The sequence below is a fragment of the Nothobranchius furzeri genome, chromosome 9, assembly GCF_043380555.1.
Source record: "Nothobranchius furzeri strain GRZ-AD chromosome 9, NfurGRZ-RIMD1, whole genome shotgun sequence".
In the NCBI taxonomy this organism is placed as follows: Eukaryota; Metazoa; Chordata; class Actinopteri; order Cyprinodontiformes; family Nothobranchiidae; genus Nothobranchius; species Nothobranchius furzeri.
Genome location: NC_091749.1, coordinates 43,885,642 through 43,913,074, shown reverse-complemented (window position 1 = coordinate 43,913,074; position 27,433 = coordinate 43,885,642). Strand labels below are relative to the sequence as shown.

The 27,433-nt window shown below is 40.3% G+C and overlaps 1 protein-coding gene across 4 annotated transcripts in view; it reads right to left on the bottom strand.

Moving 5' to 3' along the window:
• uacab (uveal autoantigen with coiled-coil domains and ankyrin repeats b) overlaps positions 1-27,433 on the bottom strand; it is a 106,742-nt gene that overhangs the window by 17,284 nt on the left and 62,025 nt on the right. For 3 of the 4 annotated variants that reach the window (XM_054732299.2, XM_054732300.2, XM_054732301.2), the window contains exon 2: positions 3,233-3,363. In XM_054732299.2, the coding sequence (XP_054588274.2) occupies positions 3,233-3,363 (131 nt within the window). Of the gene's footprint in view, positions 1-3,232; positions 3,364-3,976; positions 4,242-27,433 lie in introns of those variants that run through there. The other variant, XM_015940550.3, reaches the window with a different exon arrangement.

Here is a 27,433-nt window from a genome sequence, read left to right as displayed (position 1 = left end):
CTGCAGCTGGCAGCAGCTTGATGATGTCATCACGCGATGCCAAGTCTGACCGGCCCAGTGGATACCGGCCCCTACAGAGACCGCCCGCTGGACGAGTCTATAAAGCCGAGGCGCAGAGCGCAACTCGCTCTCTTCCCGTCCAGTTAACCTGGTTTAAGGAGACCCCCACCTCTGCTCCTACCGCTCCGGACGGCGTGTGCGTGAGGCCTAGCTGCTGAGATTAACGGACCAACGCCATCTGATCTGCTCAGCCCCGGACACAGAGGGACGCCTTGTGTTCGTTCATTCAAGATTTTTTTTCTTTTTTTTTCTCTCTTTCTCTCCCGCTTCTCTAATAGTCCAAAACAAGCGGTCGACCACGTGACTGCTTTAAAATAACAGACGGTCTCTCTCTTCCGTACTAAAAGTGCCAACGGACCATCTCGAAGTAAGCTCCGTTTCTTTTGTTTAATATCTAAGTTTGTTTATGCTGTGGCCAGGCTGACAGACTGTTTAGATATGTAATTTGCCTTTATGACTGATCTGTTGTTTTTCTTTTCTTGATCTTTGTGAAGCGATTTGAAGTGTTTTGATTAAGTTTACTGTGAACGTTTGCTCACACCGTCAAATACGCGTCTGATCAGGGTCCGACACCCACTGATTGTGCGTGTTTGGGAAGACAAGCTAAATTCCACACACACACACAGTTCGATCCTTTGTTCAGCCAAACAAAAGATCCGCCATTTTGTTTTCAAAACTCCGTCCAGTTTGGTAATCAGCCTATCTCTGCTTGATTACATCATCAAGCAGCCTCACCATTGCTTGATTACATCACCATCTCACCCCACCGGTCTGATTAAATTGTTACTTCACATTAACATTCCATGGTTTCATTGCTTGTTGTTTGTTTGACAAAATCAGTTGGTTGATATTGATTGGCTAGCGCTTTGAAGGAGCTGAGGTGATTATATTGGTTAATAAATGTTATTGCCAATTAAGTTTTGTCTCAAGTGAATTTGTCTGTGTTGGATAGGATATGACCGCTGCTCGTTAAAAGAATTTTACGAACTTTAGACAGATTGAGATAGAGGTTTGGATTCATTTTTCCCCTGTAAAAAGGGGTGGTGCCCCGAGGCATATCCACGGATATCCTAATTACGTAATAAATCGGTAAATATTTCCATATTTACGAATTTTATTGATGAATCCAAAGGGTAAGTAAAGCTTACAAATTATTTGTTGGCTAATAACCACAACATCAGCTAAACTCTGTTTTAACAAGTCAGCTGTTAATCTCTGGAAACATTGATCAAAATGTTGTAAATTAATTAAATGATGCCCAGTTGTTGAAAAATATTAGCGGCTTTGTAACATACAACTATAAAAATAGGGTCTAACAATCGGGAGCAGGTCCAAGTCTCTGGGCGATGCCATATTAGACGCCATGTTTCCTTCTACTGGAGCCCATGAGGACAAAATGCATTTACTGATTTGTAACAAATAATTACAAAACTTTCCATAAACATTGTTGTTTTACACATGTAGCTCTTCACTCATTGCCACTGACGAAAGGGAGTCTGTTGGGCTAGTTATTTTGCGGGGGTCGCTCTCCCAGGGATTTTTGACCCTTATAGCCATCCGTTGGTAAGGTCTTACTCAAACACAAAAATACAGCTTGCTTGCAATGATTTAGGTATGTACTGCCCCCATCAAAGGGGGAAATACATACTTTAAGGATCAAACCTACCTGCAACTGTCCCACACAGCAGGCTGCTGCGTTGCTTGTCCTTATCAAACATAACAATGGCACAATTATGCCATTCTGGGTTGGGAGTATGGGTGGGCTTACCTCACCGGGACCCAGCTAATACCACAGCAGAGATGTAAACTGTTTACTCAGCTGGAGCAGTAAGAGCTGAATTCATTAGATGAACACGGTGAGGCTAATCCAGGGCACACCAGATGATATTCAGGGGCTAACAGTTTGTAATTAGTTCCCTACAGAGGTTCCTGATTATAAGGAATCCTCCTTCAACATTCCCATGCCAGCCTTTGCAAAGGACAGAATGCCAAAGACACATGTGGTCTGTGTGTGGCCCACTGAACTATATACAGACCTCCAGAGCTGTGATTATGGTTCGTGTTTTGGCAAAAGAATGGCCGTTGTTCCTAAATACTGAACTACAGTAAGATAATTTTAAAGCTGAATAGTTCAGGTCAGTCTAAACACCTAAATGATGACTACCACTGTCTGGGTTCAACAGCCGGGCTGCCACAGATCCAGATCAAACTAATTCTATTACTGGTATTAATCAGGATGTGTGTGTATACTCTGTTTATTATACAAACCAGTGCTTTTTGAAATGGTGCTATAAGATAATTTAACATCACTGAAAATGCTCAGTACATTAATTCTGACAAACGAGCTTTTGCCAAAACGAACTTTTATGTCTAATATTGAACTTTAAAGGTCTTTCAATCGTAGTGACAGAATATATTTGCATTTAGGTGAAAACCTAAATATTTGTTTATAACAGCCTACAGGATTGTTTTCCAAGACTGGGACATCATGACCAAAACCAGGAAACCCAGGTTCTTAATCAAGATCTACCAAAGCCACCTGTTATGAGATGTGTTCCTCAGATTGTCTTGTGTACATGTTCTTAGGTTTCCCATCACTTATTTAAATACAACACTGTACATGGTAGAAATCTGGTGTTTGCGAGACCAAAAATGAACAGCTAAAATGAAAAGCTCAAATATAAAAAACATGTTCTTTGAGATGCCAACTGATCCTGATGACGATCTACAGCTGGACCATAAATGGATTGCTTATTGAGAACCATGGGAACACCGTGGTGGATCTCATCTGAATTTGAGGGGAGTTATTTCCTGCTGGGACTACACAAACAACCTCTGACCAATTTGGTCAAGTTTTCAGTGTCCACAGACATTCTTTATAACAACTCCCACACTGACCTCAGGTCAGCTGGAGAGAAAAGGGGATTTTTTTTTATATAAAAACATGAAACTGCAATGTATGTTATTTGCAGGAAAGTTGGAGGAAAGCTGTATTTTGTTGGTCAAGCAAGGAAATGTGGCACTGATGAAAAGAAGTAATCATAAAGAAACATCTGTCTGAGATTTGGGAAACATGGGTCTTTAATGTGATAGACGATAGAATCAATATTTGTGCATAGAACCAGTGCCTCTAAACAAACATGATCAAGTTCTGATGTGTTTGATTACTCACGCAGAGCGTCCCTCCACATCGAGCTTGGTGGGAATGACACCCTTCTTGCTGATAACAGCAGAAGCTTTGTCCACTTCACCACGTTCCACTGCCTTCATCAGCCGATCATCATACTTGTTCCAGTCTGTGTTCTGACAATGACAGAAAACATACAGGTTAATGGATGGTTCAGCTCCAAATCACTTTTTCAAATTATTGGACCAAATGTGTATTTAGCTGAACCCGCCGAGGCCTGATTCAACACGTAAGAATACCAGCTCCCTTATAAGGAAAGTGCCTAAGGTTTCCCCAGTAGTGATCATTTGGTTTCCAGTTCTTTTGGCTAACAAATATATGTGTAGCATGTGCAAATGTGATAAATATCCTCTGAGAAAAAAGCAGCTCACAGACACTGTCCTCTTATTCTTTTACTACAAAAATGAATTAGAACATGGATTTGTCTAAGAACATGCCAAGAATGTACTGTACTGCAGCCCCAATAACCCCCCTTCCCCTCCCCCTACATGAGTGACAGCTACAAAACATGGGAACCGCACACTCATCTGAAAAACATGCAAGTGGGATAGCAAGCATCAAAAATAAACATGCTTGACTGAAACAAAAACTAGTATGAAAACACCAGCAGTAAGTGTGAAATTCATGTAATTACACTTTTTTACCCTTTACACTGTCAGTAAGCTCAGAACATACAGCAACTGTAAGAGGAGCCAGTGGCGAGAGAAACGACCAACAGTGAATACATACAAAGTGCATGGAGGTGCATTTCAGCCAGCGGCTCATCTTGGGTGAGTGGAGCTGGTCCTTGCACCGTGCTACTGAAAACGTTGCCACTGTTCCGGTTTACAAACACAAAATAAAAGAAAAACAAGATGTATAAAAAAGTCCCTTCAGTCTCTCAGTGCACTCAACCAGTGAGTGCAACAAAAACTGAGAAGAAGCCGAAGGGTGAAAGTCTGTGCAGCAGTGGACGTCCTTGTCCTGAAGGCTCCACCTCTAGGGTATCCTTCACTGGAGGCAGAAAAGATCATTTGTCAGGACTTTGTAAGCTTTGCTTTGTTGCTCATAAGCTGTGCTTGTAAGTCCATCACTGCACAGCAGTTTGGCTGATGGTTGGAGGGAAGAGGAGGAGGAGGAGTAAAAGAGGAGAAAGGAATGGAGGTGGAGAAGCAGTAGGGCCAGCCCTGCCAGCACCGGGGACCTGCCCTGGCCGGCAACTGCAACTCCTCCTCTGGTGGAAAAGTCAGCTCAGCCTGGCCTGCCTCTCACCTCCGACGGGAGTCGTCCCTTCGACTTCTGCCCTTATCCTAAATCCTCCTCCTACCTCTCCTTGTATTAGGATTCTCTTCTTTTGTGTCCCTGGTGTGTTTTCTATCTGGAAGAGCTGCAAGCTGCTTATCGAATGATAACGAAAGGCTTTTCTGTCTCTTCTCGCTGCTGTTAGTGGTCTTCAGCTTCTTCACAAGACCAAATGGCAAGGTCAGTCAGGCGCAGTGGGGTAAATATGTAAGCTCTCCCAGGTTTAAAATATCACCCCCTCCCTGGTAAACAGCAGCAGTGCAGACAGCGCTGCAGACTGGTTACCTCTTTATTTTTTGACCCTCCAACCTTTCTGTAGAGACTGATAGGAAGACGGGGGCTAAGAATACATTCTGGACATGCCAGTACAATGAGTAATGGCTTTAGTGTCTTTCAGCACTGTGAGTGTAAAACAAGGCCAGCCAAAAAAGCCTTGCTTACATTGGCCCCCACCCCCTCTTTGCTCACCTCCAAGTGAAAATAATAATGTCAGGAGGGGATTATTTGAAGTGGTATTGACACAGACTCTCACAAGATCATACAGAGCCATAACCTGCCGTTAAACCATCCATTTAAAAAGGGTGGTGTTGCTGCAAAGCTCCCCGGTCCTTGCGATGCAGTCAAAAATCAGTTAAAAGCCAAAGCCTGCAACCTAAGAGTACAACTTTCACTTTTATAATGGGGGAAAAATGCACAGAGACAGCAATCTGAGAAAGGAGAAGGAATGGAATGCTCGTTTAATTTGCACACTGCATCAGCTCCTTGTGGGCTCTGGTTACTGCCTGCTGCCAGACTGGCGTTTACAGAGCAACAGAGATATTCACAAACATGCAAAAAGACCTCTTCCACATGACATGTCATATGTAGAAGTAGGTGTCAACTTACGAAAGCTGCTCACCCTCGCATGGAGACAAAGACGCCAAAATGGCATTTAGCCATTACATACATTGGTCACGTAAATATCTCACGTAGGTATGCTTGGGCGTGTGTGTGTGTGTGTGTGTGTGTGTGTGTGTGTGTGTGTGTTTGGGGGGAATCTGTTAATGTACTAGTTAATAATAGGGCTGTTAGCAAGCAGAAGTTCATTTAAAAGATGCTATTTGATGCTGATATAATATAACCTCATTTGACCTTTTATTTAAACACCCTGATGTAAAACTTGGTATTTATTGTCATTTGCATCATAACCTAACACTATATGTGGATGACACAGTTATGGGCTAAAGTTTAATGATTGTGTTTGATGTTCTTCTGATCGTTTAGCTCTGGATTAACATGAAACACTTCACTACACCTATTCGGAGAATGATAACAGCTGATGAGATCCAGTTATACATCATGATGTAATTATACTGCATCTCTGTGATTTGATTACGTATGCTTAAACCAAGCTCTGCTGGTGTAATCATGATAGCTGCGTTTGAGACTTTGAATCCTGGATGATGGAAGACTTTCTCCAGCTCAACCGGGACAAACTGAAGTTTTAGTCATTGGTCCTGAGGCCCAGAGAGAAAACTTTTACCAAAGCTACAATCACTAACTTTTAATCCTCCTTCTAATCCTACACCAACGTTGATGCCGTACATTAAGAATACCACAAAATAGGTTTTTATCATCTGAAAAACACTGCCAAGAGTATGCCCCTTTCTCTCTTGGGCAAATATGGAAACGATGATGCAAACTTTAATTACCAGTAGAATTCATTAATGTAATACCCCGCAATTTGGAGTTCCCAAAAAGAGTACCTCAGGTTCACAACTTCTTCAAAATATAGCAGCAAGAGTCCTGACAAAGACCATCAAAAACGAGCTGCGCTGGCTCCCTGTACATTTCAGAATGGATTTCAAGGTGTCGTAATGGTCTTTAGACTTATCTCTCTGAACTGCTACTACCATATGAGCTTCCATGGTCTCAGAGCTCCTCTAGCAGCCGTCTCCTCGTCATCTCAATAGTCAGGACACTCGCTCAAAGCAAAGTGTCCTTCCGGTTTTATGGCCCTCGCCTCTGGAACGGTCTGCCAGAGGACCTCAGGGCCACAGAGAATGCTAATGTTTTGAAGGCCAAGCTCATGAATCACCTTTTTAGTTTAGCTTTTAGCTCAATTTTACCTGTTTTAGCCAGTTTATCTTTCTTTTATCAGTGTTTTATCATTTAGTATTTTACTTATGCAGCAACTATTTTCTTATATACAAACGTGGACAAAATTGTTGGTACCCTTTGGTCAATGTAAGAAAAACCCACAATGGTCACAGAAATAACTTGAATCTGATAAAAGTAATAATTACTAAAAACTTCTGTAAAATTGATAATAAAAAAAATAAAAGATGTGCGTATGTTGGCAACATTCATGGCCTTTTAACAAGCTGTACCACCTTAAGTCACATAAAAATGTGACTCAACGAAATACATGTGACAGCCTCATCTAGTGGACAACTTTTGTCTCTGCACATACTTGCAGTTATCGTCCGTTTATCGTTATCGAGGCGAAATCCTCAATATATCGTGATATTGATTTTAGGCCACACCTCCCAGCCCTACTTTGAATGTGGCATGGTTGTTGGTGCCAGACAGGCTGGTCTGAGTAGAAACTGCTGATCTTCTGGGATTGTCACGCACAGCCATCTCTAGGGTTTGCCGTGAATGGTCGGAAAAAGGGAAAACATCCAGTGAGCGGCAGTTCTGTGGGTGAAAATGCCAGAGGACAATGGCCAGACTGGTTCGAGCTGACAGAAAGGCAACAGTAACTCAAATAACAACTCGTTACAACCAAAGTATGCAGAAGAGCATCTCTGAATGCACAACACGTTGAATCTTGTGGCAGATGGGCTACAGCAGCAGAAGACCACACTGGGTGCCAGTCCTGCCAGCTAAGAACAGGAAACTGAGGCTACAATTTGCACATGGTCGTCAAACTTGGACAACAGAAGATTGGAAAAATGTTGCCTGGTTTGATGAGTCTCAATTTCTGCTGCGACATTCAGATGATAGGGTCAGAATTTTGTGTCAACGACATGAAAGCATGGATTCATCCTCCTTAATATCAACGATTCCGGCTGGCAGTGTAATTGTGTGGGGAACAATTTCTTGGCACACTTTGGGCCCCTTAGTACTAATTAATCACTGCAACAACACAGCCTGTTGTTTGGTGACATGTGTACCACAATCAACCACCAGAAGAAGCGAAGGAAGAAGTTTTCCTTTCTTTCACTTAACGGCACCAACAATTTTGACCATGTCTGTATTAACTTTGACCTGTTTTAACCAGTATCACTTATTTGTATTTTATTATTTATTATATATTTAATTAAATGCGTGTTTTGTTTTTTCTCTCTGTGCCATGTGGTGGTGCCTGGCCTGCTGCTGCTGATCCTGTTTTTTTATTTAACTTTTGTTTTGTGTCCTGTCTGGCTGTGAAGCAAACAGAATTGATGTCTGAATGCTGGTGACAAGACTTACAGATTTACTCTCAAGTGGAGCATCAAAGCATCTGCCTTTAATGTCACGCCTGATACTTCAAATTTTACTGTTATTGTTTTTTGACCGCTTCATCATTTCGACCAGACACGGAGAAAGAGGTGAAAGAGAAAGGAAGAGGGGGGGGGGGGGGGGTGCACAAAAATAAACCAGCAATGATGAACAAGAGTCTGCTTCTAGACCTGCAGAAAGAGAGAAACAAACAAAAAAGAAAGGGACACACAACAATACCACTAGAGCAAGCTATCACTGCATTAACCTGATGAATAAATATAAAATCAACATTGTTTTACTGAACAATCATGATAATAAATCAATGTGCATTAAGTGCCAACCACAGCCTTAAGACATGTTGAACATGCCCAAGTCCATACTTATGAGAGCACCATGTGAGCACCTGTGTGTGTACACGCGCTTGTACTGTATATGTAAGTTTCTCTATAGGAGTGTCCAATAGAGAGTGTGAGGGGCCACAGATCTGCCCTCCAAAGATGTGTAGGAGATGGAGGGAGCTCCAAGTCCCAGAGATCCAGGAGCTGTCCTAGAGCGCAGGGACCCCAGGGAGACTAACCATAAAAGCCCCAGGCCCCTCTCGAGAGGCGCAGAGGATTGCCCCGGGGGTTCACAACCGGCAGCCGGCAGAGTGCCGGGAGATATCAGAGGAAGACCCACAGGCCCGCCCGCAGCCTCCCACCCCCCAAGCCGGCCGAGCCCGGAACTCAGTGACCTCAGACCCAGGGGCGACCAGCAAGACCGCAACAAGACAGCCAGCTCCCCCTCCTAGCCTCCAGCCCCGGGAAGCCAAGCGACAACAGAGGTGTGCCAAGACCTCTAGTCTCCCTCCGCCTGCTCAGCCTCCAGTGTGTGGGATGGGGTTTATGAGGAGGGAGTTATAGGAGGAAAATCGTTTTTTTATCTATGGGGCAAGGGTGGGGAATTGACTGTTGGTAATTTTTTTTTATCCTGTAGAGAGCTTTGAGCTGCACTCACTGTATGAAATGCGCTTCAAAAATAAAGTTTGATTGATTGACTGATCGATTAATTAATTAATTAATTAATTAAATCATGCACATGAATACACTATTATTTTATCTAATAAACTGAGTAGCAATTGAGGTTTCTGCTCATTTGGCTACCATAGAATCAAAGATCTGTACGACAAAGCAAGTTCAACTAATCTGGGATATTTCAGGAGATCAGTCTTAAATAATCCAAACAATAGAGGTTAAGTCCAGGTATATTATGATGTACTATAGTAGTTATACAACTCAACTACAACTATTTTGATTCTGACTAATTGTGTTCATGCTAAATGAATGGAATTACTGTTAGATAACTAGATTTGAGAAGTAATTGTATACCACCATATTACCATATAGAAGAAAATAATCTCAAGCTATCCAAAACAAAAAAGAACTTCTTAACATCTGTGTTCAAACATCGATATCAAACAGGACAGAAATACACCAGCTGCAGATTGCAATATACACAACCTGCAGCCAAAATGTCATGTAGACACTGTTTGTACAGTTACATTTAACAAATAATGCAATATTTACTCAACAGCAGCAACATGACAATATGGGCAATGTTGCGTTTATGTAGTTCATGTGCCAGGAGCATAATAAAGTGCCCTTATGAATACGAAAAAATAAACAATAGCAGTTCTTAAGGGTTTTTGTGAAACCATTACACAATTACACAAATTGTTGAATTTCTGCAGGCACCACATGTATAGTAGATTCTGTGAACACTGAACACATCTACGTAGTGTTGCTGATGCTGTAACAATATTACTCCCTAGAATGAAGCGTCTATTTCAACAGAGACCTCTGGGACACAACATCACCAGACATTAGGTAAAGTGTCTGACTGCTACCTGTCTGCACTGATTATTCTGGTCTCTGTTAATGCTTTATTTAGACAACCTTGTCAGCTTCACTTCAGCTTGGCCCATGTACCTTTTTCTCTTCACCTCTTTCAGCCCCCGGTCACACTGTTGGGTGTCTAATGTTCTCACAGATGAAATCACTAGCAAAAAATATCCAACTGGTCATGACAACAAGCTAAAGCCAAAACATAAAGCTGCACGCCAATATGTTAAGTGATAGCAGAGTTCAGCAAACCCGAGTGGCTAATGTGGTTTCAAATTATAATTACTGGGATGATAGTGATCGTAGGAGACATCTGCAAAAGACACATGAAGTCATAAAATCTAAATCTTTGACATTAATAAGCTGCATGGTGTATGAGGTAGGGCTGTCACGGTAACCGCAAAAATGAAATATCGCAATATGAAGAAACCCACCGCGCTGCATCATGGGCCACCGCGATTGCTGAACGTGATTCAACTCAATGATGCATGTTGAGAAGGATGGCTGCACTGGTATCAAAACGAAACGTTACTTCCCTCCTTTGGGAGCACTTTGGTTTTCAGTACGTCAGCTGCTGCGCAGCCAGGGTCCTTGACCGAGACAGAGCTGCCACCAGCGGCAATAAATAAATAAATAAATAAACGCTCGGAGACCTGCTGAAGTCCCGGACAAGCACTGCTTCTGCAACCGTCCCGAAGAGAGTTTGAGCTGAGCTGGAGCTCACTCGCTACCTGCAGGAGGAATGCATCCACCCTAAAGAAACCCCCTTGACATGGTGGAGCAACAACCGGGAGAGATTCCCTTTGCTCGCCAGAGTCGCACGCAAGTACGTGTGCGTTAAAGTTTCTCACTTTTTTATGCTTGATTTTAAACAACTAAACAAAATGGGGACTTGTTTCTTATTTGTTAGATGCTGCAGCCAAATTTGCATTTAAAAGTTTAACCTCCTGAATTTTGTTGTTTTTAAGTTCAGTCGGACTCCGACTGTCGAAGAAACAAACATTACTGCGATCTGTGTTGTTACTGCCCTTTGATCTGCATTCAGTAAAGTGTTATAAAAGAAGGCACAGCAATTTTTAACCTTTTTTAAATGTGTAAACATTATGTTTAGACAGTACTGCAATAAAAAAGTGCTGCAATAATATCGCACACCGCAATATTAAGCCACCCTGAATCACCGCAGGGGGAATTCCTCAACCGCGACAGCCCTAGTATGAGGATAATTTGTGGTTTTTATTAATGCAACAAGTAAGTTTACACAGAACACTGAGACGTTCCCGCGTCTTCATCCAGGTAGAAGTTTGTCCTTGGCACAAAAACATATTTAAATAATTAAAGTCTTCAAAAGCAGAATGGTGACCTAGATGTTTGTTTTAGTACTAAATTCACTCCAAGCTTTCTATGAAGATTTCAGCAGACTTTGAACATTATTGTTGCGTAAAAACAGCCCTTATAACTGTTTTTTAGTTCCTGGGTCAAACCGATATGATGACAACACAGATCTACATCAAACCTGTTAGTTTGGATTTTAATAGCTACATGTCATGACGGCATCAACACAATCTGTTAAAAGCCAATTTTCTACTCGTATCTGGATAAAAACCAAAAACTACCTAAACAAGTATTTAAATGTGTTGTGCCAAGCCACACATTTGACTTAAAGAACTTCTGTCTGCTTCTAACATTCAACTTTTCTCAACTTCTTCAGTAAGGGTGTGACAAAATACAGATTTGGTGAAATATTGCGATATTTTACCTCACAAACGAGAACCAGTACGCTTTCTTCCTAAATGTATTCATTTTTTACCCACTACCGCAGAAGTTCATTGGAGACGTTCCACAAAGTTTATGAATGTGATGTCATCACGGGTCAGGGACCAAAAAATGGCAGCTCGTGCACCAACTCACTTGGTGTCTAAAAAGAACAACTTTTGCAGTTTGGGAGTATTTGGGTTAGAAGAAAATGATAATGGAGAACTGGTAAACACTGTTTAGGTAATTTGTGCAAACAAAAGATGACAGGGAAAGATGCAGGCCCCAATGGATCAGGAGCAAGCCGGAGACAACAATGCACTTTTCTGATAGAAAATAATCTGCCAGCCTTCCCCAGATGCGCGACTAGCCCCAAAGTACCCGAGTGTCTGTGCCACAAGTTCAAGCACAAGCAGATTTTAAGCACTTAGAAAAAGCAGTCACTCCACAATGTTCTATGTTGGCAGATGGAAAAGGTAAACATGCTGGTTTTTCAGGAGAAAAATCATTTTATAAGCTTTATATATTTATAATTTTTATAATATTTTAATATTATGTGTATTATGTTGTTATTGTTTTAGTATTAGTGTTTGTTTTTCAGTGTCTGAACCGTGAAACCCAAGCCAATAGTTTGGTAATTCCACTTGAGGCTTACGTCATCCTTTATAAATTAGTGCCGGTGATCCCGTACACCTTGGTAAGATGCGGAGGAAGCTAGACGGTTTAACAATTTGGATGCAGCCCAAGCCTACCACACATCCATCAGAGTAATGGTGCTAAAAGCACTTTGAGTAGATCAGCAAGCATGGTTCTGATTCTGCATAAATTGTGCCTTCCTTACACCCGTCACGTAGACTACAACAGTGTTTCCTAACTAATAGAACGCACTTTTATAAAAAGCTGATGTTACAGTGTAAAACTGAAATCGTATGTTAGTGTAGATAGGGCTGGGGGTAAACGATTATTTTTAAAACATTTATTCTGACGATTATTTTATCAAATAGTCGACTATTCTAATGACTATTTAGACAATTAATCTAATGATTATTTTTCTATTGTACAGTTAATAAAAACCAAAAAATCTCTAATAAATTCCTCAAAAAAATTGATAAATTGTTACTGTAAGAGAATAAACACTACAGGCCTTCCATTTTGTATAAAACTGCTTTTATTGTGTTGGCTGGTTAAGTTCTGGTGACGTGTAGAACTTGGGAGTGCAGGCTGCTGCCTGAGAGGTGGTTGGAGACGGAGTGTCTCCATGCTGCTTTGTTTTGGTCACTTATGTGCGTGAGGCGAGTGGTGTTACGACCCTTCCTGGGGAGTTTGGCTCGTGTGCAAAAAGGAAGGGACAATAACGGGATTTAAAAGTTAAAATGATGACCAGGGTTAGTTACAACTACAAAAAAACACATCTTTCCATCCACAGGTTGGGAATAATAAAACTAATTCTGCCTGTGGGGAATTAAAACAAAAGTACAAATAAGTAGGGATGTCCCACTGGGCAAAGATTACAGGGTTCTGGACCAAAATAAGAATCTCCAAAGGTCCAAACTCTAAACAGGGTGGTTTAACCAAACTCAAGGTGATATTTTAAACCAAACCGAAAACCCACAACACTCTGAATGTAATAAAAGGGAGATCTACGCCACAAAAAAAGATGAACTCTAAACCAAAATGTAACAGCTTTTCCAAACGCAAGATGCTGTTAGCGAAAATGCTAACAGTAGCTTTACCAACGTTAAGTTCAAGTTACCAAGTTTAAATAAACCAAAAACACCCAGCAGCAAACAGACCAGCATGGAGGAGAGACTACTACCACCAAAACAGCTCTCCTAATATCTGAAAGAAGCTCCTTTATGAAGGGAGAAACGCTCCCGGTGATGTTCTACATCTGCGGTAGAGACGGAGCAGTGCATCTGACCCCGGAAGTTGTTGTCCGTTGCCGGGAGACGAAGGCGGGCAAAACAGGAAAGGAATCTAGTAGCGGACGGACATTGTTCCGGGTCTTCGGTATTTGGCGGAGATGTTAGTGAAGGCGGAGAAGAGGGCGAACTAGAGGAAAAACAGGCAGATTCCTCTTCTATTTACAAACTCCTGGGGATGCAACAAGTGGGCGCGGTGCGTCGACTACCGGATCTGACGTCGACAAATTTTTAGAATCGAGCCGTCGACGTCATCGAGGCTTCGCTACAGCCCTAAATGTAGATGGCTTTCAGAGTTATGTATAATAGACAACAGAGGACATAAAACTATTATAAAATTAGGCTTTTGTTATTACATTTTTATAAAGAGATTATAAGAATAAAATGTGTGCTGTGAAGACTGATAAATTAAATGACTGATACTACAAAACCCCATACACAAAACTATTTTTAAAATCTTTAAGACCCAAATGAAGTCATAAAAATATATCATTACAGTAGAAAACCATTGCTACTTCTCTGAAAACCAGCTAACAAATGGCACCAATCATGTGCTTCTATTTTTATCATTTATCCCTGGCAATACCTGCTTGTGTCATTACGAATGGCAGCATGCTGTGTAAATACCACAATGACAATTTGATTTATTGGTGCAATATACCACCACGGAGGTTTATGACTAATACTTGAGCTGCACCAGTACCATTGAGAACTTAAGGAGCAAGATCAAATATCATCAACTGTGCCTCGCAAATCTCTAGAAATTATGTGGATCACAGCTGTTACCAAAAAAAAGAAAAGAACCAAACCCAAAATAAAATCAATTTCAACATACAAACACACAGAGTCAGACAGCTGCATACAGGTTAAAGACGTTTACAGCAAATAAAAGCATTTAAAAAACCTTTTGTAGATTTAATAATTGTTAGGTAATGGGTGATGCAGTTAGGGTGTGCACTGTTTTACTTTTATTTTTCTTGAAGAACAGGTTGCTGACAAATGCATGCAGTTCCCTTTTTGCTCCTGTCAGCTATTTGACTATCAGTGGGGGGTTTAGGGACTGCTGTTTGCAGTTTCAGACCCCACCCCATTTCACACATCCTTCTGATCTATGACCAAAGACCTGTGAACCGTGTGCAACTGTCTGGGCATGTTGCGTGTAACAGAAAACCCCTCAGGATAGACAAAAAGGGTAGAGGCGGGAGAGACCGGGAGATGTGAGCTAAACAATGTGGAGAGGAGTGGAGTGGAGTTGATTGGTGTGAAAGTGACATGATGCAGCAGGCTGGCACTCAAGACTGTTGTTTACGGACAGGTAAGCTGATGTTTCACAGCAATAGTCCTTATAGATCAAGGTAAGTGCAGACTGATGTTTCACACCAGGTGTTTCATAAAGAACAGTCGGTTTTTGGAATACTCATGGAGCATTCGCTGTTTAACGAATGCGTGTACTCAGAAGGGACAAACATGCCCTCTGGTGGTGAACAGGAAAATAACCGCTGGACAAAGATTACAGGCAGGTTTCATCTATGTATCTCATATTATATTATTAGTTATTGTTCAATATATTAATACCATTAAGTAGAAATGTGATACTGAACATGTTCAAAAACACTGACCTGTGAAGGATATAAAATTAAATGTACAGCAAAAATACATAAACATAATATGTACAATCAAAGTACATTGAGATTACCACAAAACAGATAAACATTGACACAGCAGGTTTACTTCATTCTTTTGAGTAAAACATGAACCTGCTGAAGCACAATAAAGCGTATGTGGCATTACCGGGAGCTTCCTGGTGAAGCGTTATCAACATTTTCACTTGTGTTGCTCAGAGACCCAAAATGAAGGCTAGAACATTCAACTGTTGATTCCAACATTTTTAGATAATTTATGACCTGGAGGGCAAAACTTTTGTGAGCTATTTTCCTTTACTTATAGGAGCTGCAGCCAGGAGCAAGAGATTAGTTGCCTAAACACAATGACCTTTGACCCTGCCAGCCTTACAGTGAAAAACGTCTCTGATCATCAGAAACAAAAAGGCTATTGTAAGCCATCTGTGACACTAGGGTATTAAATAATTGGTAAGTAAACTGATTAATAAACAGATGTCTGGAAAATGAACAGATGTGGGGGTTTTTAACTGAACAAAATGTTTTCTTATGGTAATAAATTCCCCTTAAATAATGAGCCTCTAGCTTTGAGTGAGGTTTAAATACTAAAATCATAATAACATTCATTAGCTGAAGAGACAAAAAGTGCCAGATGTTTTGCGGAAGTTGACAGCTGAATTCATGGATTTTATTTCAGTTGGTCTGGAGATGTGAAATGTTGAAAACACAAGGAACAAGCTGACAGAGCAAGAGGCAATAAGGACTAAATCACAGAAAAATATTAAAGTCACAGATGAAGAAGCACAGTGGAAACTTCAGAAGAAGTCAAATAAACAGAAAACACTTTAGGGCATTGAAAGTGGACAGAAGGAGAGAAAACCCGGTGTGTCTACTGTCCATGTTTATACGAGTGAATGTCGATGTTACTTCACCTATGCAAGAGTAAAAAAAAAAGTATTTGCCTGTATTTGGAAACAAGCAGATTTGGGCCTGTTACTACTTGGCACAAATGTTGGTACTAACGCTTCTATAGCCTCCATTTACGAGTTATGACATGCCGAGGGACAATGAGGAATGCAACTGTGGGATTGGTCAAATGGACTACGCTCCACAAAAAACACACTAGAGCTGTGAAATATTTTAGGCATGGTAACAAAGCCCTAAAGTAAGAGGGTAGAGACAGTTAGAGCCACTTTTAAGTGTGTAACACAAATTTATCAGAAAATGTGTTCCATAAAATGACAACTCTAAGCCAGTGGCACCAAAGCTTTTTGCCTCTGACCCAGAAATGGATAGCTAAGACCGGTGAGGTTGAATACTGCTGGTTACTTTTTACTAAAACTACAGGTAAAAAATAAATAAATGTGAAAAAACATTTCCAACTCAGTGTGCTGATTATACTCATTAAGGCTCATAGTTTTAGCTTTAATATATTTTATTAAAATGAATAGGATTGATTTATTGATCAAGACCTCTACACCCTGCGGGGGGGGGGGGGGGGTGCTGAGTTATTTCATCTGTGCTTTCGAACTTTCAATAAAAATCTCCCAGAGTTCCACTCCTTTACAAAGCAGTTTACCCCTTTTCCACCATTTATTTTATTTTTTATGTAAGAATTATTTTGCTTGCAGTCACAGATTCAGTGCATTTCTATTTCTATCTAGCCTAAAGGTGTGGATTACTCATTTAATCAATACATGTGCAGTGGTCTCTAGTAGGAATGATCCCTTGCAGGCAAAACTCAGGGCACATAAAAGCCCACAAGGCCCTGGGCCAGCAGGACTAGTCTGCAACATCAGAGCTGTGCTTTAAACAGGAGGATTTTGGAGTTTAGTTCCTGATATGTAGACATCTTGCCTCGGATTGGATAAAAGCAATGTGACTCTACCACTAAAGCCTGATTTATACTTCTCCGTTGCGGAGACAAGCAACGCCATTATGTGTCGGCACAAGGGCTCTCCGACGGGCTCACAGAGGGTGACTCAGGGTATCTGCAGGTTTAAAGGAGTCAAATTTAAGACTTTTTAAGACCTTTTTAAGGCCACTTTGACCAAATTTAAGCTATTTTTAAAATTTAATTTAAGATAGAATTTCCAGCTATTGCCTGGAATCGGTGCTAACCACGTCGCGAACGTGGGATTAGCCATCCAGTTACCATTAAACTTGCACTTCCCCTTGGCGCAAGCTCCCACTAGCTTAACCAGCTAACATGCTCATCTAAAGATAGCCCCCTTTCACAACCAACTGAATGTGTACGGTTTCGCTTACGCCAACATCACACACAAAAAAACGCTGAACACCAACTAGGAATTCATGAAAATTTCATAGAAATAAAAGAATCTTTGCTTTCGTTCTTTTTAAACACAGAAACAGTTTTGTTTACCTGTTTTGTAGCTACAGTTTCGCCGACGGCTGCCGGCTTCTTCAGGCTGACGCTGAACCTGAAGAAGCCGGCAGCCGTCGGCGAAACTGTAGCTACAAAACAGGTAAACAAAACTGTTTCTGTGTTTAAAAAGAACGAAAGCATGGATTTAGAAAGACACAGCAAGAACACACCTAAGATGATAAAAGAATCTTGTTTAGTGGGCCTTTGGTAATTTAAGACCTTTGGAAACTGTATTTAAGGATTATTTGTCATTTTTAAGGATTTTTAAGGCCTTAAATTTGGAAAAGCCAATTTAAGACTTTTTAAGGACCTGCGGATACCCTGGTGACTGAGACATGCCCTCTGTCAGTGTGCCCCAAGGCAGCTGTAGCTACATTGTAGCTCATCCCCACCAGTGTGGGAATGTGTGTGTGAATGGGTGAATGACTGATTGTGTTGTAGCGTGCCTTAGGGGGTTCCAGGACTCTAGAAGGCGCTATATCAAATACAGGCCATTTACCATTTAAACATTCGTTGATAATGACGGAGACCGCAACCTTGTGATTGGTCAGGATGCAGCTTCCTGTATATTCGTCACCAGCACCACTGTAGTTCCGTTCGAAAGTAAAAAGATACTTAGCAGCAGACACGGAAGACTGAAGGTGCAGAAAAAAATTTCCAAAAATATGAACATTTATTCACCCGTGACTGAAGGGGAAAAAAATATGGAGCAAACGTGAACGGAAATTATGGGAAACTTGGGTGTAGAGGTGGCGACCGCATGAAGAGGTGGAGAATGAAGGACGCATGTGTCCATCTTATAAAGTCTTTGAAATATAAAAACACAAGGTTTCCCCCAGCGCTTTATAAGCCTGGTGGGCCCGCCAGGCTAAGCGTTCCTTCCCCCCTTCTGGGAGACACCCTGCTAACTTTTTAATTTGCAGACACAAATATCCAAACAAGAAGCACTGCACAATGTCTTTTCACTGGATAAAGGAGACATAATAATTCCTAGCTACCTTTTCTTTGCTGAAACAAAAGTCATGCTAAAGGCGAGACTTTCTGCACTTTCACTCTGAATAAACTTCATCTTCCTTGAATCATAAATGACTTTACAACTTTATAGGTTGATATAATCAAATATGTTGAATGACCAAGATTTTTAAATCTCAAAGTGTTTGAATAATCTGTGCACTAATGATGTAAAACTAATATTTTTCCTGTAATGATTCATTTCAGATCTTAAACTACACCAGATCAGTATTTGTTGATTTAACAAGTGCATCTATCAGTATACTCATACATCATAAGATTAATATTAAGGTTTTAACATTCACTTCACATTAGGGCTAAACAATTGAGATTTTTCAAGCAGAAATTGGATTTCAGTTCAAATCCTGGTTTTCTTCAAACAAAGGTACAACACTAGCCTGCCAAGCCATCCTGTATATTAAATGACAAGATGGTCTAGATTCTAATTAGGGCTGGGCGATAGGGCTGGGCGATATGGCCAAAATCAATATCACGATATATTGAGGATTTCACCTTGGTAACGATAAATGGACGATAACTACATGTAAAAACACAAATAAAATTCACATGTATTATGTTGAGTCACATTTTTACGTGACTCAAGGTATTACAGCTTCTAAAAGGGACGTGAACGCTGCCAACCTACACACATCTTTTCATTTTTTAATTATCAAATTTATTGACATGGGAAAATTGTCTCGATAAGAGTCAGAAATGTCAATAATGATACATTTTTTGATTTATTGCCACACCCTAATTATAATCTAGTACAACAAATTATTCATAATAATAGTTACTAATCTAATAATACAATAAAAACAGTTAACGCTAGTTAACGCTATTAATATTTTCTTCCATTAATATATTTACATCTTTTTTTTTATGTGCTTGAGAAGCAACTTGTGATTTTTATCTAGAGAGGTGCTTTATAAAAAACATTCTTGTTCTGCTCCAAAAATGCAAGGATGAAATCTGAAGGTAGAAACAGCTTTCAAACGTATTAAATAACAAAATTGCACAGTTTTCCCTGCATTATAGGGATGGACAATATATCAGCATCAATATCGGTATCGGCCGATGTTAGTCATTTTTAAACATATCGGTATCAGCCTGATAAAAAAAACTGGGCCGATATTAACAACCGATATTTTTCCATCTCGTCTACCTTTGTTTATTTGTTTCAGAGGGTGAGGGGGGGTGATGTGTATTTGTTTAGTTATGTGTGTAACGTGATGAAGGAACCATTTCTCCCCTCTAACAGCTGTTCTGTTTGACACAGTGTCAGTGTGCATGAAACACCCTTTTCTTTTAATTAATCAAAGAACTCTTATTTTAATAAAGCTAATCAAAACAACTGTTAGCCAATAATAACCATGTGACCGATCTGTGAAATCACAATAGCCACGTTTACATGCGCATATTTAATCGGATTGAATGCCCATTCAGATTGAAAATTCTGCATGTAAACATGTCAATCAGAATATTCTGATCCGATTCGGCCCGATCGGATTGAAATTTCAATCCAATTGAGAGAGGTGGTTTATTCCGTTCTTCATTCCGATTGACGTGCATGTACACAGCCATTCGGATTGTTGGGGTAAAATAATGCCCACTGCGCATGTGTGCAACAGCCAGCGGGCCTCTCCGCTGTCATTTGGACTGCCTGACTTCAAAAATGACGGTGTAATTAACGAGCGGCGGCTTTTAAATCCGACGACAAGCCGTCCCGTTTCAGTAATATTTAATTCAGAACTTGCATTTTGTGGAAGTAAAATAAAAATCTGATTATTGCACAAATCATTCGACAAAGATGTTCAAATCTGTACTGGAAATACGCAGGTTTATCGTGGGGGTTGCAGCGCACGGATCCCCGTTTCTGTCAGCTTTGAACGCAGCAGCTTCTGCAGCAGGTGATGGAGACGACGCGCTTGTAAAGAACACAGGATAATATGGGTTTTACAGACCTGATTGGAGGCTGATGTTGGGTAGGAAAACGTCCTCGGTTAAATACTCTGGACGACAGTAAAGTCCGTGTTCGTTAAAAGCACGTAAACGCAGATGACCTGAGATGCGGTTCGTTAATGATGAACACAGGCTTCTAAACTTTCTGAACATCTGTTATTTTGTTTGAACAGATTTTTCTCAACAGTTTCAGCTGATCGTCACATGTTATTAATAATAAGCCACAACAGAGCTCAGTAATAAAACATGAGGCTAACCCCCCCACCCCCCACCCCCGCTCTGTGCCGCAGCGCAGCGCAACAGCTGTCAATTCAGACCTGCGGACCAGCTGATCAAGAGGCAGACATAACCCTCCCTTATTTTAATCAACAATAAAATGCAGCAAAGCATATATCTGCAGTTATTCACTGAAGAAAACGTAACTTCTGTGAGCTAAATAAAAATATTAAATTGAATAAATGGATCAGGAAAGCAGGAAGAATGGTTATTTCTGTTTTTACATTTTTCTTTTCGTTTCATGGCGTTTGTTTACAATTTTTCTTTCGTGAAAGGCAACTCTGCGCATGCTCAACCTATTTAATCGGATTAAATGCTTGGTGCATATGTACGCACGGCATGATCGGATCATTTCAGTTCGTGTCCATGTGAACAGAGATTCGGAAATTCCGATCAACCAAGATTTCAATCGGATTGAGGAAATTTGCCACATGAAAACGCAGCTACTGTTATGATTAATGTTTAATAAGGAAATGATGCATTGTAGCCACTAGTCACCTGTGGTGTTGATTTAATCTGTCAGCTGTGATTCGTCCACAATCGTAAACATCAAGATTAATAAACAGAACAACGCCATTTTGAGTTCAGTATTCAGCCAGCTCTCAAGATCCTCTGATGCTCATCATTGCTAAGTGGAGTACGGACCGGCCATCTGTACTTTTTACTTTTAAGCTGAGAACTGCCAAGCTGGGAAATCCTGTCGTTGTTATCAACAAAACAAGTTCCTTCAGAATAAAAGCTGAACTCGCTGACCCCCTTTGACGCTGTGAAACAACTGCAACTTTTTACCTGGAGACTATCCAAAGACTGGTTTGTCGTGCTGAGGATGCCGTTTCATCGGCTCCAGTACCATTGGAAGGTCGTGAACCTGGCAGCCAGATCTAAGACGGAGGTCTCACTGACGGGTAATGTAGAACGGCACAGATAGCGTCTCATGTGTTTTCTGACCACGGTTCAAACGTTGATCAGTTAGGAGCAAAATATCATCTCCCACTCAGACTCGCTTCTCCAGCACGGAGGTTCTGAACTGACATCGCACCAACACACACTCCACCTCACATTCATTCCATCAGCATCCATCACTAGAGAGTTACTCCTGTTAAACTGTTTAAAATAATTTAGATAATAAATTTTGCTTAAACGTTCTGAGGTCTCTCTCTCTTCTCTAGTCTCTCAGTTCATGCAAAGTCTATTAAATTTCCCTGTAATAAAAAGAGCCACTCTTCTGATTTAAAAAGCCCAGTGTCCAGAGCTGGGGTCAATACTAGATATGAATCATTAATATCTCAGGTCATTCATTAAAATTGTAATTCTCTTTATCATCCATTACATGTGATAGTGATTGTAATCATCTCAGAAGCGTAAATGTGAGTGCTGTGTGTACATAATAACGTAAATTCAGCCTTAATAATTTTTATTCTATACAAAATCTGCTGATTTTAGAAGCATTAATGTCAGTATATCGGTATCGGCAAATATCGGTTATGGGTCATAACAGTGATCTTAATATTGGATATCGGTATAGGCCCAAAAAATGTCATATCGGTGCATCACTACTGCATTACCAAAGCAGGCTAGCTGTACATTTTTCTAAGCCGTCTGATAGTTTTCCTCACTAAAACTCCGCTATAAAGCCTAGTTTATGCTGCAGGCAGCTCTGTGAGAGAGATGCACATGCATTGAAAGACACACTCTAGACATGTCACTAGCTTCTTTGAATTAACATGTTCCATCACAAAAATTCAAACCATTTTTAAAAGAGAAATTGAAGTTTCAAGTCAACTAAAGTGTGCGACTCCACACTCGTGCGATGAAGCATAAACCAAGCTTTTAAAATCAGCCTGAATCTGTTTGCTATCAGCTTTGCTAAATCCGGAGAAAGAGAAAACAATTTGGCTGATGAACTTATATTATACATAGATATCCATGGATATTTATATAATTGATAGAAGTTCATACACCAACTGGCTTGGTCTATATTTAATCCAAAGATTAATATTTAATTTAAGAGATTTAAATTAATAGCAAAAGTGTATTTATTAATTCAGAAGATTTAAAGAAATCTTTGCTCGTTCAGTGACCAAATATACACCACTCTGTTTTATTCCAAAGAAGAGTCAGGTTTAAAAAGTTATTTATTGCTAACAATTTAAAGATGACAATTTAAAAGACAATTCATAAATGACACTTTGTAAAACTTTGATATTAAAAAACTTGGCATTAATGCAACCTGTGTCTATCTTAGAGAGAGAGAAAAAAATGCATTCTGGGTGAAAGAGTTTGTTTTGCAGCTAACTAAATTATTTCTTAATAAGAACAGGCATTCCACATGCAATCTGTGTTCTACCTCACTGTTCAGACGACCCTCTGTTTGGATCCGGAGGTCAAGGGAGGATGATGTCAGCCTCTGGGTACTCGGTCCGGTAGAGACCAGTGATACCAACTCTCTGGTCCTAGAGTTGTCGCAGGTACACAGGTGTAGGGATGGGTAGCGAATTCGGTACTTTTTAAGGTACCGACCAAATTCCACAGTACCGATTCACGTCATTTGAAACGGTGCCTCGTTTCGGTACCCGTCCTTCACAACGAGAACTTGCCTAGACAGCTGTGCATGCGCAAGAGCGTTATGTCATCGGTCGCTGCGAGCGAGTTGTAAACAGAGCAGCATGGTAGAAAGAACGAAAGCTAAAGCTTGGGTCCACTTCACTAAATGTGATGGGTAACTGGGTGATGATGAAACCAGCAACAACGATCTAAGTGAGACATCCTCATCTTAATCTGCTACGGTAGGTAAATAAAATGTTTGATAATGTTAGCTTGATTTGTTAGCTTCCGTTTCACTAATGGTGCATTCACTTTCTCCTCGGAACTTCGAAATTCCGACTAGAAGAACATGAACGAGCTCTAAAGTTTGGCTTCACTTTACTAAATGCGACGGATGATTGGGTGAAGATGAAACCAGTGACAACGATTTAAGTGTGAGGCATCATCGTTAAAATCTGCTCCAGCAGTTAAATAAACTGTTTAAGATAGCATTAGCTTGATATGTTAGCTTCCTATGCCACCATTGTTATCATCTAATGGTGCGTTCGCTTTCTCCTCGGAAATTCTATCTTCCCAGTAGGAAAAATCAAATGAAAAAAGACGGCAAAAGGAATGAAGATACACAGTAAATTTAGTTCACAGTAAAGATGTTTGCTTCAGTTTAATTATCAGCTTATAAAACTACAAGGACGATGTTAAAATACAAACAGTTGTATGTTATTTATCGTGATATTTATCAAATATGGTTTTATATTGAGAAAAATATATATTTAATTATAAAAGAGAATTAAAATATTAAACACTCAAAAGTATCGTAAATTGGTACCGTTAAGTACCGGTATCGATTCGTAGGTACCGGGAATTAGTACCGGATCGATTCAAATGTCAAAGGTACCCATCTCTAAACAGGTGGATGGTTTTGAGTCTTAAATTAACTCTGAAGGAGTTTTGCGTCAGCTTGTTGCAGATGGAATTTCTTGTTGGAGCAAATCTATCAGCGTGACAGAACAGCTTAGTAGAGGTTTCGAGCGGCCGACCCAATCCTCTGGGACTCTTGTGCCACGGAGAGATTTTGGTGAGCTCAAGAACTGAACTTGAACTGAGGAGTTTTTGGTTTTACATACCTCAGAACACGCCCTCTCAGAGATAGAAAGCTTTGGTGTTATGGAGCAAAGACATGTGAATGCAGTTACCTTTAACCTGATTCACTGTGTCCTGCATGGTGTGTATAAGTGCACATGACCTTGTGTCACTGTTAAAGATTACAGATTATCATAAATAATAATTATTATTAACCAAAGAATAACAATTCATTTCAGTAATTAAACACATTTATAATGAACCATGATGATTATTTATGAACATTGTAATAAGGCAGTTAAGAGTTTATTTAAAATGATTCTTTTAAATCTTGAAGTGTCCTTCGTCTTGTGGATGGAACAGCAGTTAGATAAAAGCAGTCAGATTTGATGATTTACAGCAGACTTTGTGTCTCCTGTGATGGATAATCTGTAAATAGAAGTACAGCCAGGACAGGTTGACCCAGCTGAGGAAGTGTGACCTTGGGGTAACAAATGAGGCCATTCATGTCGCTACACTTGACTCTGTCTGAATGAATATGAAGTGTGTGTTCCCTGAATAGTCCAAAGAACCTAAGGTAATATTAAATCAAATATTCGAAAACCAATTACAGTGATAATTCATATTTATATGGAAAATCACATCTTATTGATCATTTAATAATATGTAGCAACAACCAACCATGCTACAGAGTCATGGGTCTTCTGTGTATGTAGACAAATTTTCAGATGTTTCGAGTTCAGCTCATGAAAAATGGCAGCAAAAACTAAAGTGTTGTATTTATATTTTTGTTCAGTGTGTGTGTGTGTGTGTATATATATATATATATATATATATATATATATATATATATACACACACACACACACACACACACACACACACACACACAGCTTCCCTGAGACTGTTTCTGATATGGAATTTCAGCCGTTGCACAGCACCATGCCTGAGCCCATGCAGGGGAAATACTGTGTGTGTGTGTGTGTGATATATATATATATATATATATATATATATATATATATATATATATATATATATATATATATATATATATACCGTAAATCCTCTAATACAGGCCCAGGCCTGTATTTGACTCAAGCGCATCAAGCTCCAGGCCTTTATTGGAAGGAGGACCAGAATTAGAGGCAGGCCTATATTTCTATTTGAGCAAAATTAACTAATGGTTCGCTGGAGTTTTTGACAATTAAAATTGCGCCCACATTTTCAAAGTTAAGCACATCTCTTTTAATAACGGTAGTTTCTGCTTCAGCCCTCTCCCCCCTCCCCCTGCGCAGCGGCCGCAAACTCACTGATGCGCCTGCAGCCTCTCGGAGTTCCTGCTGCTCTAAAAATTAAAATAATTATTTCATTTTCTGTTCCTCACTTCTGATTACCTTCAATGGTGTCTGTTTGTTGCAACCACCAGGTACAAAAACTAACTTGTTTTTATTTGACTATTTTTCTGTCCTGCCTGTTTATTATCTTCCTGCATCTCCTCTCAATCCTAAAGAGAAACTGCTACCTGGGTTCATATATATTCACCTTATGAGTTAACTTTGAGCTGCAGTTCTAAAAGATCTACCGACCGCAAAAACAGCGGAGTGCTCGCTGCTTGGTGGCCGCATCAGTGATCGGTGCGTCACCGGATGACAAGGTGATGCGCCCCACTTCACAGCGAAACGCATCAGGCGCAAATAAAAGACAGAAAATACAAGTACACAAAATGTACTTAAATGTGTATATTACTGTTTGTACTAGATTATGTACTGTAAAGGCTGTGATTAATCAACCAGTCCTATCTAATTAACTTTTGACACTTGAAAATAAAACAGTGAGCAGAGCAAAATGTTCTTAAAAGTGTGTTACTTTTTCTGTACTAATTATTTCCTGTCTTAATATCAGTAAACTTTTCACTCATGAAAAAAATGTGAGCAAAATGTAGGCTATTAACACGAAATAAATGAAGTTTTAACCCCTTAAAGTGGAGAGGTCCTGGCGACCCACTGAGAGGCTTTGGCGCCCCCTTGTGGGGGTCGGGACCCCCAGGTTAGGAACCACTGGTTTAGAGCAGCAGGAGAGGCTGCAGGCGCATCAGTGAGTTTGCGGCTGCTGTGCAGGGGGGGGGGGGGGGGGGGGGCTGAAGAAGGATGCAGAAACTACCATTGTTAAAAGAGATGTGTTAACTTAGAAAATGCCGCTTCAGGTGTATGACGTCATCAACGACTAGCCAAAGTCGACTCGATTTTCATTACTTGACTGTCGACTTTAAAAAAAATTAAGTCATGCAACCCCTAGTGGGCAGTCTAAGGTACACCTGTGCACTACTCATGATGTCAGATCAGCATCTTGATGTGGCACACCTGTGAGGTGGGTTGGATTATCTCAGCAAAGCACAGGTCCTCACTATCACACATTTAGACTGATTTGTGAACTATGTTTGAGAGAAATGGTAATATTGTGTATCTGGAATGAATTTTAGATCTTTAAGTCCATCTCATGAAAAATGGGAGCAAAAACAAAAGTGCTGTGTTTATATTTTTGTTCAGTGTATATATATATATATATATATATATATATATATATATATATATATATATATATATATATATATATATACCGTAAATCCTCTAATACAGGCCCGGGCCTGTATTTGACTCAAGCTCATCAAGCTCCAGGCCTTTATTGGAAGGAGGGCCAGTATTAGAGGCAGGCCTCTATTTCTATTTGAGCAAAATGAACTAATGGTTCGCTGGAGTTTTTGACAATTAAAATTGCGCCCACATTTTCAAAGTTAAACACATTTCTTTTAACAACGGTAGTTTCTGCTTCAGCCCTCTCCCCCTGTTTCAGCCCTCTCCCCCCTCCCCCTGCGCAGCAGCTGCAAACTCACTGATGCGCCTGCAGCCTCTCAGAGTTCCTGCTGCTCTAAACATTAAAATAATTATTTCATTTTCTGTTCCTCACTTCTGATTACCTTCAATGGTGTCTGTTTGTTGCAACCA